The sequence below is a fragment of the Vidua macroura genome, chromosome Z (genome assembly GCF_024509145.1).
Source record: "Vidua macroura isolate BioBank_ID:100142 chromosome Z, ASM2450914v1, whole genome shotgun sequence".
Taxonomy (NCBI): domain Eukaryota; kingdom Metazoa; phylum Chordata; class Aves; order Passeriformes; family Viduidae; genus Vidua; species Vidua macroura.
The window spans coordinates 47,524,327-47,539,176 of NC_071611.1; the positions used below are offsets into that span (position 1 = coordinate 47,524,327).

A 14,850-nucleotide genomic window follows, 5' to 3' on the forward strand; every position below is an offset into this window, starting at 1 on the left:
AGAAGTTCTCCTGACATGGCATGCACAGAGAATGCTCCTCTGTTGCCACAGCTGACAAAAGACATCACTCAGAAGATTGTGAAAAGACCAGTCTGAGGTTACAAAGTGTTGGCAGTTGCCTGGATGAGTTGCCTGCTGCAGGCATAGCTCTTCCCAAGCTGGTAGTTGGGAAGTGCCAGATGACTTGTCCCATACAGTGAATGAGCACAGCCATCATCGCTGACCTGCTGGGGACTATTTGTCTGAAGTAGCTTTTGCCACGGTGTAAATGCTAAGCTTCATCACCAACATTCAGCAAACATCTCTGTGCTGGAAAAGGCTTCTTTTAAACTCTTGTGCTACCAGGAGATGCAATGGTAGTTCCTCCAAATGATTCCTATCATAACAAATTTCAAAGAAGTCATTGAACTTCACTGGAATAGTTTCAGGATGCTGTTGGTGTAGATTTCCCTACTATTCAGACTGAAGGAGAAAATGTAATAAAAGAAGTCAGCTTCTTCTCACCTACACTGAGAAAGAAAGGGGTTGGGAGCAATCAGGAGCAGTCATTTCCTATTGTTATATTTACTTTTTTTTTTTTTTTTTTTTTTTTTTCTTTTTTTTTTTTCTTTTTCTTTTTTTTTTTTTTTTAACTTACTTGTGTGGAGTGAAATTCAAAAAGGCATTCAGCTTTCTCTTATTCTGGGTTGTTTCAAGACCATATTGTCTAAATTTCTCTCCAGCTTGAAACTTGATCTGTTTCTGTCAGCTATAACAGCGAAAATATCTCAACACTCATTTTATATTTTAAAAGCCACATCTTAAAAGCATTATTGTTGGTCTTTCTTGTAGACACTTGAAGCATTACCCAAATATTCAGTGAGTTACCTGGTGTCAAGTTTAGGACTATTGCCCAGTACCCTTCTTGACATGCTATGATTCTGCGTCTTGGAAGGTTCTCCTGCTTTAAGATTTTGACTTCCCCTGTACCTCTTTTGCTCTGAAGATCTGCCTTCACTTGTTTTATTTTATACTTTCTTTCTTGTTTTGTGGTTTGTTTTCCTGCTTTCTCCCTCAGCTGCAAGGCATAGTTTTACAAAGGTGTTGTCTGGCTTCTATCTTTTGGGAGCTTTGCCTGCATCCCAGTCAGGACTGACTGGGATTTTCAGTGCGTGTGAGTGTGAATATCGTTATTTGATGAGTACTTGCATTGCACTCTATTGCTACCCTCAGAGAAGGAATATTGATCATATTTGGATTTGCAGTGGTCTTGTATGGCCCTGAGTGTCAGGAGTAAGAACGCAGTGAAGATGTTCTGCACAAAAGTAAATGCAAATGTTCACAGCATTTATTTCAATCTTTTTTTAATATTTTATGTATGGTTTTACAGGGGTGCATTATTTTCTGACATGTTAGCTCCTAGCTTTAGTGAGAGTGATGAGCTTACTGTCAAAGTCCTCTTCTGGAGAGCAGCAATTTCTTTCTCTTTGGGTGTCAGTAACTTTGTTTTTCAGTTGTGGAAATCACTTCTGTAACACCATTATTTCTGATTGGAAGGCTGGATTGATTTGGTAATTTAAAACTTAATGGAAACATCCAAACTTCAGTGACAGTCAAACATCATGACTCCAGAAAAGAATGAAATGCAGTAGTTAAAATATTAAAGCCAATAGTACAAGGATCTCATGTATGCCTTCACTGTAGCTACATGACAATGCAGATTTGTTCTTGTAATGCTGTTTTAATGCTATGAATTATTATCATAAAATAGGTAGAAAAAGAAAGTGTGCTTTTCTGACTAGTTCCTTTTGTGTTAGCTTGTTTGATGGAAACTGTTCTTAAATGACAAACACCTTCTTCCTTCCATTCAAATTAACAAAAAACCTTTCTTAAAAATCTCTCTCTTTTACAGATGAAGATGATGATGTTGATGGGTTAACACAAGGATCAACAAAAGATATCCAAATTTCAACTGACTCAAGTAAGCAAAATTTTAGTAAGGGATGAATAGTCACTAATTTCTTTATTCATATAATAAACTTCATTCATATAATCTTAACTTGTATTGCCTTATGATGAAATTATATTAAATGGTTATTTTTCTAATGTTAGGTTTTAATTTCAGGTCCAAGGTTTTGGTCTGACATATTTATCCAGGGCCTTACAAATATCTCCTTGGTATTTTTCATTGGTGGGTTGACATAAGTGGCAATCTGTTCATTATCTTGACAAATAGGTAATTTCTCTCAACTTGGTAATTGAAGAAAGAAAACATGGTGCTAATAATTCATAGATGAGCTACAGATTTAAAGGGCAGACAGCAATGTCTTTTCAGAGCCTTTTAGTTTTAAGTTTGCTGGATCCAAATGTTGCTGAGGACATCAGGTGAATTTTTTTTTTTTTTTTTTTTTTTTGCTTGGGCATGTTGCGGTAAACAGGACTGAGCTGGACTGACTGCTTTATATGCAGTTAAATTTTTAAGCATGTGGAGTTTTCTGGGGTTGGTAACAACCAAATTCTTGCTTTTTAGAAGATGAGGTAAAACTGCAATTTAAGAGCTTCCCACTCCTATATCCATATTAGTAAGTAGAACAACATGGTACATGCTACCTAATGGAGCTGCATGTAAAAAAAGGACATTTCAAATCAATAAATACTATTTTTTTTTTAATCCTGAAGTTCTTGCAAAATTAAGAGGCTAATTGTGCAACTGCTATTTGGAATTTTTAAAAAATGAGCTCAATAAGTAGTTAAATCAGTTATAGAAGAGATCTCAAGGATCCTCTTGTTTCACTTTCTTAGTTCCTGAGTGATTTTAAGTTATGATCCACAGCCATACTTCCTAATTATGGGAAAACACTCTAATTGCAGTTTGTCTAAAAAACTTTGACTTTTTCCAGATTTTTAAGTGGCTTAAATGGTTGAGTGTGAGGACTACTACATTTCAACAATTAAACCTATTTCCCTTATGAGTGTCAAAAAGAGCAAATTATGTATCCTGATATTTCAGCTGGATTCATTGGAAGCATTTGTAGACATCAGTTCAACTTTAGTTTAGCCTTCCCAAAAGAAGAAAAAAGATATGAAAATTCAGGCAGGATACAAACTTTAATATGTCATTCGTTCAGGTCATCTCTGGACTGGAGAAAGCAGCAGTATCATTTAGTTGTGTTTTAAAAAGAGCAGTGGCATAAAAAATTGCTTTCTCGTAATGCATTTTCACAAAACTTTGGAGCGTAGAGTCTGTAACTTTGCTGTGATTTAGAAAGCTCAGCTAAAACAACACTCAAAAAAGAGTCAGAAATAGCATTTACTGGTAAAACAGGACAGAGTGTGGTGATGCAGTCCAGGGCACGGCCATGCAGTACCAACCAGCAGCTTCTTTAAATGTGACCAGCTTCCTTGTCTCCTTATCCTTCTATTTTCCCATACTACTTTTTCCCCAAATGATTTTGATCTCTTGCTTTGATTCCTCTCCTGAAGTTCCCCCAACAACCCTTGTACCATCCCAGAATGCTTTTCACATGTATCTCATATACCCCTGCAAGCTGAGCGAGCTCCTTGGTCAATGAGGTGTCCTACAGAACTTCCCCTGTTGACTCCTCTGGTGTGTGCCCCCTCCAGATGATGGGATTGATAACCTCGGGTCAGCTCAGGACATGGCTTCTCTGATAACGTACCTGGTAAAGTTATTAGGGTTCACCTGCCAGCTGTTTTGTTGTGCCTCTCTGTGTGTGGGGAGTCATAAGGGGCTGAATTTAATATGACAATGGCACACTTGTAGGGGGTTGTACCACTTTCACGTGTCTCGGGATAACACCATTTGTATAACATGGGTCAAGAAGGAGCTGCTCACTGTTTCTGTGTGTTGACTCAGTACATCTGCCGTGTTTTTTGGGATGTTACCATGCTTTCCCTCAAGAGTGTCTGAACTCAATTACATTCCAGAATATTTAGCTTTTCTTAATTCCAGCGCTCTATGTTTCAGGGGTACGTCTCTCTAAAAAGAATGAAAACAAGTCAGAACAGATTGAATAATATTAATAGGGAAAGACACACTTTTTCTGCAGGAGAGAAGCCAATAGAAAAGGACACCAAAACTTGTAGTTTAGTATTGGAAGAAGATTTGAATTAGTAGTTTACATTCATTTTTGTTACTTTGCTATTATAATGGGCTTGTTGAAGGAAATGTAAAGTTAGAAGATCTAAGTCTTAATATTGGTAGCTTAAATGTGTTAAATCAACCACTATATTTAGCCTACCAAGATACTGAAACCAAAAGCATAAAATTAACATAAAAACAGCCACACCATTTCTGAGTTGATTTAACAGACATACAAGTGGGTTTGGCAAAGGACTCTCTCTGCCCTGTGGGAGTTTCTCAGCATTCACTGGCTACAAGTGAACTGTCTGATTCAGGATATGTCCATCTTCTGTGGGACAAAATTCAGCCATCAATGAAAACCCATTCTGGAGGAGGTATTAGAGGAATCTGTCTACCAGAGAAATGGGAGCTGCAGTGCTGTCAGCAAACAGATGTTTCACAGCATGTCGTTCCACAGCCTCTGTTTTGCCTTGCTTAGGTTGCTGTTCATCCGCTGAGTAAGAGATGAAATGGTTTTGTATTAGATAGACCCAAGTCGTTGGCTTAGAGTTTGCTTATGTCTTGTCCCAAACCAGCTGACAGTGCAGAGGAGACCTCCACTGTAATTCTGCAAGCAGGAACAAACTGCTTTCCAGAAGAAGCAAGGACAGCATACAAGGAGGGATTTTTCCTCTAAAGATACTTAAGAAAACTTTAAGCTTTCATAAAAAGGCCATTGCGTTCTTCTATAACTGCTTACAGTAACTAAATATGTCACATGTTCCTCAGCAGGTGGTTGGAAAGACTCTAAAAACAAAGAGAAGAAGGGTTAAGCGGTGGCTACCAGAATGGATGGACAGGTGTTAACACAGATTTGTACTTCAAAAATCGTGTTGAAACTAGGGGAGTTTCAGCTGCTCAAGAAATCAAATTCAGAGAAGGCATACACCTCCAAATGGCTCTCTTGGAAGAGAAAGAGCTAGGGAAAGAAAGAAAGAAGAAAAGAAGGAAGGAAAGAAAATGAAGGGAAGGAAGGGTGGGAGAAAGGAATCTGGGATTCTGAAAGGCCCTCTTCAAGGGCAGTAAAAGAAAAAATACATCATTCTTACATACATAAATGCCATTGTGTAGGTTGTGAATCCTAATACTGAAATAAATCAGAATTTGATAGTCCCCACTGTTGTAATATGAAGTAGCAGTAGAGAAGGAGAGCATAAAGCATGTAAATAACACAAGATGTTTCAGGAAGAATGGTTCTTGGTAAGCTGTGTTTCTAGAATTTAGTCTTTTAAGAGTAATTTTCACAAATACACTCAGTAAAGGCCCTTAGCTTTCTTAAGACAAAATTATTCAGGACCTCATTTTCCTGTCTCAGTCACAAGCCACATGTAAGTCTTTTCAGAAAACCTTGTCCTCTCTGTGGGGATTTGGAAGTCAAAGGGAACATGAACTTTGGACTTACCCAATACTGTTTTATCCTTTTCCGAGGAAAACTTGATATCTTAGCTTCTGAAATCAAATTCCACGCTTTGGTAAATTATGGCTGGAGTTAACCTTTTGTATTACTTTCCCTTTTGAAAGGGTAAGCATGAATAACAGATTATTTTCAGCTCAGTATCCCATGGTAAGAAAAAAAATAATGTGTTTTCCAGGAGAAAGTCCTGATACTGTGTACTCTGATCCAACAGGAAAAGATAAAAGACATTTAGCAGTGAGGTGCCAGTATTACAAAACAGGCAGTAACTCCTTTAAATACCACAATTTGATAAGTGCATCCGTTTCATATTAGCAAGGGGTTGGTTGTGTATATATATATATATACAGTAAATAGGGGTATGTAGACTTCACTTCTGTAACTGGATCATTTTCTAATATTTAAAAATTGGAATAGGTGGAAGGAAGAGCTTTACCTAATTTCAGAAGTGGTTATAGTTGAGCTTCTTGCCAAGGATAGTTAGACAAATCAGACTGGCATAAGACATACCTTAACTTATATGTGTTGGATGTGCTCTTGACTCAGTGGAGAAATGTATTTCTGGATGACTTATTGCAGTATGTAGCTGTTTTTTCTTCTGTTAACATGCTTCCAGAAGCTCTTGTGCAAGCAAGCCATTTTTTGCTGGGTTGCAGTAAAAGTGTCCCCTGTGAGGAGGACAGTGACAAAATAAAATGTGATTTTTCACTGATAAAGTTGAGGAGGTTTTTTGTGATGGATACCAGATTAGCAGCATTATGTTTATTTATGTAAGAAATATGCTTAAGCTTAGGACATTACAGCTGGTCTGTAGATCTAAACTTGTTCTTGTAAACTAGTTTATTTTGAGAGTCGATCCAACTGTTCTTTGACTGTTCTTAAGACATGGAGAGCTCATAAAATATTCTCCAGTTACAATTGCTAGGGATTCTCTTAGACCAACTAGTATCTCATAAGAGCAGACTACCACGGCACAGCAAATGAAAACAAGTACTAGAACTTGGATGAATGTTTTTATTCTCAGATGGTTGTCTACTTTCTGGATTGCTAGAGAAAGCAGCAGAGATTTTGATAGTGCTATAAAAGTTCATACTCAGAACATCAGCTGTGCTGTCAGAAACCGCTGTTCACTTGTTTTCTCAAGTTATTTTAGCTCTAAAGAAGGTCACCCAGAACACAGTGTCTTTTGGTTAACATTTGTCTATGCCGTAGTTACCATGGAGATCACTGACAGAACTCTGTGTCTGAAAGAATTCCACTCATTCTGGCATAGATCCATCAGAATTTAAAGGAGTAGGTCACTTTCTGATATGTTCTATAGCCTCAATGCAATGGTTGGTGAGTTTCAAGGGTACTTCACAAGTAACAGCTGATGATATTTGTATCTTCCTTATGCTGTGACTGAAAAGAAATTGACAACAGATACAACCACTATGATAACTGGAGTACTGAAAATCCACGGCGATACTACTTTTCATATCAACAAAAAGAATTGAAAAGTCAATGATCATACCAGGTTGGGTGTGGCTCTGAGCAACCTGATCTAGTGAAAGATATCTCTGTCAGGATTCTTGTACTCCATGATCCTTGAAGGCCACTTACAACCCAAACTATTTTATAATTCTGTGATATTATTTATTCTATCTGTTTTTCTTTATACATGATCTGCTTCCCTCCAAAGAGTCATAGCATGGCTGAGGTTGGAGGCAGTGTGGAGGTTATCTAAGACAGCCTCCTGCTCAAGCAAGGTCACTCAGAGCAGTTGTCATGTTCAGTAAGATTTTGAATATCATAATACAATCATAGAATGGTTTGAATTAGAAGGGACCTCAAAGATCATCTAGCCCCAACCACCCTGGCATGGGTAAGGACACCTGCCACTAGACCAGTCAACGTAGCCCATTTTGTCCCAGGAGAGACTAGAATGACTTTACAGTACAATAGGAGGCTGTACTGGGGGCTGCTTTGCTGTGCAATACATCTTCATGTTATGTAATGAGAACATCCTTGCACACACATTGTACCATTACCAGTGAAATTGATAATGAAGAAATATTCTTAAGAAGTGGGCAAGTCTACACTGAAAAGAAGTCCAAGCATAGCTATCACATTTCAGAATAAGGAGAAATAAAGATAATGAGAATTAAGGTATCATGATTTTTCTTCCAGGGTTAGAATCTCATTTTTAAAAGACTGCTTTCACACATAAGTGATAATCCTTTAGTCAATCCTTTAGATATTCCTTTAGTTCTGTGGTGTCTGCTTTTGATTGAAGTTGGCGAACATACACTGAAGGAGAAATAGATGGATTAGTTTCAGGTGGTTCAAGAAAGCTAGCATTGAAGTGTCCTTGCTAAGTAGTTATACACTGCAGTCTTTCCTCATAATATGCCCCTACAGCACTGAGATACCCAGTGATGCACATTTCTGCCTGGATTCTTGCTTGCTTTTTATCAGTCATCAATTAGAGGTGGTTTGGTGGTTTTCTTCCTCCAGTTCCAGTTCTCCTTTTTAATCCTTCTATGGTAAATGGCAATTTGCTAGTGTGCTTCATTGAATCTAAAAGCTGATACTATTTGAGAGCAAAAAGCTCTTTGTATTTTATTTTGTACTATGAAGTACTTCCAAGCTGTAAGGGAAGCATGGAAGTAGGCTCCAGCATGTAACATATCTCCTTTACAATGTGCATTAACAGGCTGCATGATTAACCAGTTGTGTGAGCATTACAGCTGGTATATGTGGCTTTCATTTAATATTTCTACCATTTGAGAATTGCAAGTTATAGCTTCTGGTGATTGTACTACTTGATGATGAATGCAGGTGTACATATTTATTGTGAGATCAGACTGTAACACTGTGTTGTACAATGGGTGACTTCTGTTAAAGTTCAGTCCAATGCTGCAATAAAAAGGGCATATTCTTTCAGTGAGAAACACTTATGTCTGATGCTGTAAAGCATCAGCTCTGGGGAGTACCTGCAAGAACCTGCAAAACTGAGCAGCTCATCAGTTGTCTTCTTAAAGACGTGATCAGGAGAGGACACAAGGTCTGTCTTAATGAAATCTCCTTTTTGGTCTGGATTGATTAACTTGGTTTCCTTTCCAGAGGCAGTAAGGACACATGTAATGCAGTGGTAATATTAATTTGCTCCTAAAATCTGTCAAAACTTGCCCGTTCTATGAGAATTTAGTTGTGCTTTGCTATTCCTCTTAAAAATGTTGCTTAAGATAGAGACTTTGTCATACAACAGCCTGTACCTGAGTCATAACCCATCTTTGTGAAAGGTGAACCTGAAATCCTTCACTCTTCACCCTTTCACAGATGTCTGTGCAACAATCTGCACTCAACAGTTTGAGCATGGATTTAATAAGGCTTCAGTGAAATGAAACACAGCAAAAGGCTGAAGGTCTTCATTTGCTGTCCCTTCTTTCTTCCAGTTTTTCTGTTGTCCCTGTGTTTTCCTCCCATTGCCAGTACACTTAACCAGCTATTTTAAGGACTTTTTTTGGAAGCACATTCTAACAATTGGTAGTGCTTTGGGAGCTATTCTGAAGGGGGTGGCACTTTGTCTTGGTCTTCAATTTGTTCAACTTGTCAATAATAAACACAGTCTTGAATGCTGAGGATGAAGAAGCGATAACATACACAGTCTGGTTGTTACAGTTATATCAAAAGCCAGGATAAAACTGTGATTGCTCATCCCTCTTTCCTCTCTGAATGTACCCCTGTTTTAAATGAACAATAACAAAACAAAATTTAAAATATTCAGCCTCAAAGCTTGTCCTATGACAAAGAATGTTCCCATGAAGAAACATTTCAGTGGGTTAAAAGCAGATTTTTAGTAGTTATATTATACCCTTCCTATTCAGGTAGCTTTCAGATTCAAGGTGTGTGTTAATGAAATACAATTGTTTCCATTTAGGTAAACAAACACTAAAGATATTTGATGGGAATGACGCAGTGAAACGCAATCAATTTCGACTAATTTCAGTTCCAAGGATTGCAAAAAATGAAGAAGTTGTGGTAAGATACCCGGTGAGGGTCAGTTTTACAGTGTGAATTAATGTAATTTCATATTACAATAGTAAAAAGCTAAATTTTAGAAATGTAACTCAATAACAACAAAAATCTGTGAATGGGCCAGAATACAAAAATGTAATTTGACTTCTTCAGATAGTACTCCTATTTTAGAGCATCTGAGGAAACGGTGTCTTACATATCTGTAGCATAATGGTGACCACAGTATCACATGTTAAGCAGTCATTCTGCTTCCTGGTGTTAGTCTGAAGCTTGATTTTACTGATACACGCAATACAGGATAACCAGCTCCTTTTCTCAAGCTTTCTTTTTTCATGTTCACTGAAATTTGTTTTCAAAACTTCACTCTTTTTTTATTTTTTTTTGCCATTGCTGTGTATCCACTGCTCTGAGGTTAGAACGTGCATTGAAGGTTCATTTCATAAATCAGGTGTTTATAATGTCTATGGCTGTATAGGTATTAATGGTGTCTTTTCAAATAAATGTTAATTTATCTTGCTGTGTTCTAGGAGGCTGCTTTGAGGGCGTACTACATAAATGATGACCAGCAGGAGTATGAGCTTCAGACCTTTACACAGCAGGTGCTGCTTTCTGATGATATTATCAATAGGAATGATGCTGCAGAGGAGAGCAACTTGGGCTCAGTGTTCCAAGAATCTGTCCCCGAAGCTTGGATCATCAGAACTAAACCAAAGGATGAAGAAGTGATCAGAATTTATCCTGCCTGGCTGAAGTGAGTATTTTCCTTCCTGATCACAAGGTTATTCTGCTTGGCTACATTTGTCCTCTGTGGTCTAGACCTGTTTGCTTTAGTTATTGAAGCTGCAGAACTCTAGAGAATGCAGTTTCTTTCTCTGTATTTCAGGATTCTTCTGTTCATTTTTCTGAATGGGTAGTGTGTATAATATTCATTTCCATGCCTGGAAGCCCTTGGGTTTCTTTACATATGTGGAACATACAGAGCAACTTGTGCAGTTCTTTTATCATGTGTTTGGCTAGAAAGATGCAACTTTCCATTTACTACATCTGTAAACAAATGATGACATACGCGTCACTTGAAAAATTGGTGGATTTTTTGGAAGAAATGTGAAGTAGGAAGAACTACAGTGCAACTTCCCATGTGAGATGAGGAAGAAAAAAATTATATTAAAAAAACAAACAAAAAAAACCCAAACAAAAACCCAAACAAACAAAAAACAAACAAACAAAAAAACCCAAAAAACCCAACAACTATACAGTTTTACCTCTGAGACAGTATGAACTTTAAGCATACTTAGTAGTGGAAACAAAATGGTCTGAACCTACTAATTTCTGAAGACTTGTAGGAAAAATTTAACCCTGTGTTCATTTTGCTGTTGCAACTGCATTGACAAGTTTTATCAAGGACTTGCAGGTTATCTTTGTGATTAGGAAGAAGTTAATCTGTAGTGCTACAATTGTAATTATCAGTTCCTTGAGATGAAAGTGTTTTCTTGTCTGTGGCACTGGTACCACATCTGCCATGAGCCTCAGTGAACAGCTTTCTTCAACTAATGCAAATATGTTTGAGAAAATTCTATACTTAGTTTAAAAAGCTACACACAGGATAGATCCTAAAATAAGTATTTTTCTCCTTAGAGTGGGTATGGCATATGTTTCTCTACGAGTAAATAAGGATAGCACTGTGCAGACTGTGATCAAAGAAGTGCTTCCATTACTTGGAAGGCAGGTAAGTGAAAGATCTTAAGCACATCCATATGCCACCTGAGTGACCCTGAAAGTATATATTTTTTTCTTCAGAAAAATTACAGTCCCTTAATTCGCAGTTATTGTAAATGTTATTGGCATTTGGTAGATGATCTTTTGTGACCAGCATGTTGCTAAAAGCTTAACACAATCTTCAGGGTAGGTAGGCACTGCTGACTCATATTCAACTTGCCATTGACCCAGTCTATAAGATCTTATTCCACAGGGCTGCTCTCCAGCTCTCATCCCCCAGTTTGTATTTTTAACTATGCTGTCCTGCTCAACAGCATCAGATTACCTTGTCCCAGGTTGAGAATCTGGCAGTAGCTCTTGTTAAAAATTTCATATGGTTGATGATTGCCCAGCTCTCTAGCACATCCACATAAGGGTCTCCTACCTTTAAAGGTGTCCACAGTTCCTCCTAGCTTAGTACCATCAGGAAACTCACAGTGCATTTGATTTCTTCATCCAGACAATTTATAAAAACATTAAAGAGTACTGCAGAAATTTTCTTCCTACGGTAGCAAGCAGCATCTCTGTAGCCCCCAAGGGATGCAAGGAAGGACTCAAGGTTGAAATGGCACCCACATTCTTTACTGTCAGGATTACTTCCCACCTACTGGAAAATTCTAGATACATCTTTTAGTCTTGTAGATGCACGTGCTTTCCTTGGAAGATAATCTCTTTTCAATCTGTGTATCCTTCTTAGGGTTGGTGCCAAAACAGCATGACTTTCAGGAAACATGTTAGTAGACTTTGCTAGCATGCCAAACCATTGGCAGGCCCAACCTCCCCAGTGTGGAGACACAAAGCTGTAGTGTGCACATTTTAGTCAGCACCTGGGGCCTGTGAGCACACCAGCAAATCAGCACAGTTCCACTGCTCTAGGGCACAGCCATGCTTGCAGAGGGTGACTGCTGCCCTTTGTGGTTATTTACAGGGTACATAAGAATATGCATGTGACTAGCTCTCTGTAATAAGTGATAATCATGATCTGTCTAGGTGTATCCAGCTGTGTAAAGCATGCAGCTTATTTTGGCTACAGGATACTTCCAGGATTTTTTTATCAGTCCATTTCCTCAAGTGCTGTGGGCATTTTAGCCAAAATAGGAATAACCATGTCCAAAGTTTCGTCTCATCTGAAAAAAGCAATTGTCAAACAGTATAGACGGAAATTCTGTTAGGGAAAGATCTTCACACGTCTGTATTTGGGCAGCCAGATGTATGCTGTAAGAGACTTAATTCTTTGGCTCAATTGCAATTTTTTCAGTAGTGGTAATTTTTAAATGCTCTACTTGTTTCTCTGTATAAATATGCACATACAGGAAATCTCTTTTTAATATCCAGAATTTGCCTGTGCTGCCAGTTGCTTCCATCAAGTATGAGGCAAAGCACATGTAGGGAGTTGAGGCTGTTAACACCTCCACTCATGACACATAAAGAGCGGCAGTGTGTTATTTTTCTTGGCCCCAGTCAGCTCCTGAGTGCCCAGCTTGGGCACCTTGGCTTCTCGTCGGGGCCGGCGCTTGCCGCGATTTCTGGGCACTTCTGCTGCTGTGCTCCAGGGCAGGCTGCTGGCCACGCTTTGCCATCGGCGCGAGGGAGGAAATGAAGAGGCAGGGAAAAAGTCCAAATCCGTCCACGTAGCAGCTGGATGCTTTATTGGCCACGAGAGCCGTGATAGAGAAGCTGCAGCCCGCTCCCAGCCTCGTGTGGACAAAAGTTGCACCGGGACTGGGGGGGAGTGGGATAATATAGGGGTGGGACAGGGAGGACAGGGAGTCCTCCCTCCCAATGAATACAGACGCTGTGGCAATGACGTGTACTACAGCGACCAATGGGAACACAGCAGGGGTGGACATGGGGCTTTGGGGCGAGTGGGATCGCGGGAATGGGGTGACGGGCACGGAATCCTCAGGAGTTGGCAGGGAGTGGTGACAAGACTGACAGGGGGAAGCTCCAATGGCAGGCAGCCTGGAGCTAACCACCGCAGGGGGGGAAAACACGGGGAATGCACAAGGGTACACAGAACCGGCAAACTAACAAAGATCAGAACCCCTAATCTGAACCCACACCCGGGATGCAACAATAAAGCAAGATCATTTGTCTCTTGAGTCTCAAGGCCAAAATTTAAAACCCTTCCTCCTGAATGTCCTTCAATCCAGGATGTCATGTTTGCAGGGTTTCAGTCATTGTTGTAAATAGTACAGTTCTTGGTTGTGCCAGCTCTTCTGGTCCAGCTGCAAGGGACTTGAGTGGGCCCTGGCAATAGCTTGGAGAAGAGACTGTGGCACATATGAAGAGGGTTTTGTTCCATCAGTGCCTGGAGTGTCCCAGGAATAGGGAATGGTCAGCCTGCTTTTGCCAAGCTGGTTCCTGGCCAATCTTCTCCAAAAGCAGGCTCATTCCCAGTCCTGCATGCTTTCTCTGGAAGGACCCTCAGGAAATAATCCAAATGAGCTAGCTGCTCATTGCTGAAACAGGAATGGGATTAACCGTGCTGTACAGGGGTCCCTTCACAATGTGGCTGTGAGAATGCCAATGTTTTTAGGAACATGGGAGCATGATGCTATGAGTGGGTAAAATGAAGATTATTCCTGTCTTGGAGTTGGTTGGAGGAAGAACATCATGGTTGATTTTAAAAGATTTAAATTTTAAAAAATGTTTCACTTTCCATGCTATTTTATACACCATGGACAGGATATAACATGCGATAATGTAAACATCTGGCAAAATTATGTCGGTCAGAAGCTGCATTTACGTGCTATATCTTTTGGCAGATGGAGTGCCTCCAGAATTTCAAATTGGTGGAAGTGCTTATGGGCAGTAAGCAAGGTAAGTGATGGAGCATTGGCCAAAGACACATCTGATCTCTGTGGAGTTTTTCCCCCATTCTAACAGTCACAGTTCATTTTCTACAATAAAAAACACAAATGAAAATATACTTCATGGTGACGTTGAAATACTTAATCAGAAGTGATGCTGATTCTTTTCAATCCTGTGTGTCAAGCGGGAATAAGGTTCCCCTTCATTATTACATAAAAACTCATTTGTGATTTCTGGTGTGTATTGACACTGTTGCCCTGTTTTGGGGAGCTATGTTTAACTGATACAATTTTCTTAATTGCAGTTATTTATTAAATATTAATTCTAAAGTTCAAATGGCTTCTTTCATCTGCTTTCTTTCCTCCTGATGCAACCCTTGAAGAAGAGTAAGAGTCCTAAGACAATCCAAGAAGTATGTTTGTGCATTAGGAAGAACAGAAATCTGCAGTCCTAGCATTGCTCAAGTGTTCTGTGATCCTGCAGGAGCTGGGCTGGTGTTCTCCAAGTTGACATCCCTTTGTGCTTTAGTGTTTGTAAGGTTGCATGGAGAAATAAAGACCTTGATCTAATGCTGACCACAGCTGAATAAATATCTTGGTAGTTCAAATACTGTCTCGATGCTTTGCTTTATTTGCAAGCATTATTGTGAAATTGTTTCATAAGGTTATTGTAGCTTTGTGAATATCATAACCTTTGCTGGTTTCTGGTGCTCTGTTTTAAAGCA

The 14,850-nt window shown here is 39.2% G+C and overlaps 1 protein-coding gene across 1 annotated transcript in view; it reads left to right on the forward strand.

Moving 5' to 3' along the window:
- DGKQ (diacylglycerol kinase theta) overlaps positions 1-14,850 on the forward strand; it is an 80,410-nt gene that overhangs the window by 41,906 nt on the left and 23,654 nt on the right. Inside the window, exons 7-11 of the mRNA XM_054004003.1 lie at positions 1,892-1,960; positions 9,460-9,560; positions 10,085-10,308; positions 11,193-11,283; positions 14,081-14,135. Of these exons, the coding sequence (XP_053859978.1) occupies positions 1,892-1,960; positions 9,460-9,560; positions 10,085-10,308; positions 11,193-11,283; positions 14,081-14,135 (540 nt within the window). The remainder of the gene's footprint in view (positions 1-1,891; positions 1,961-9,459; positions 9,561-10,084; positions 10,309-11,192; positions 11,284-14,080; positions 14,136-14,850) is intronic.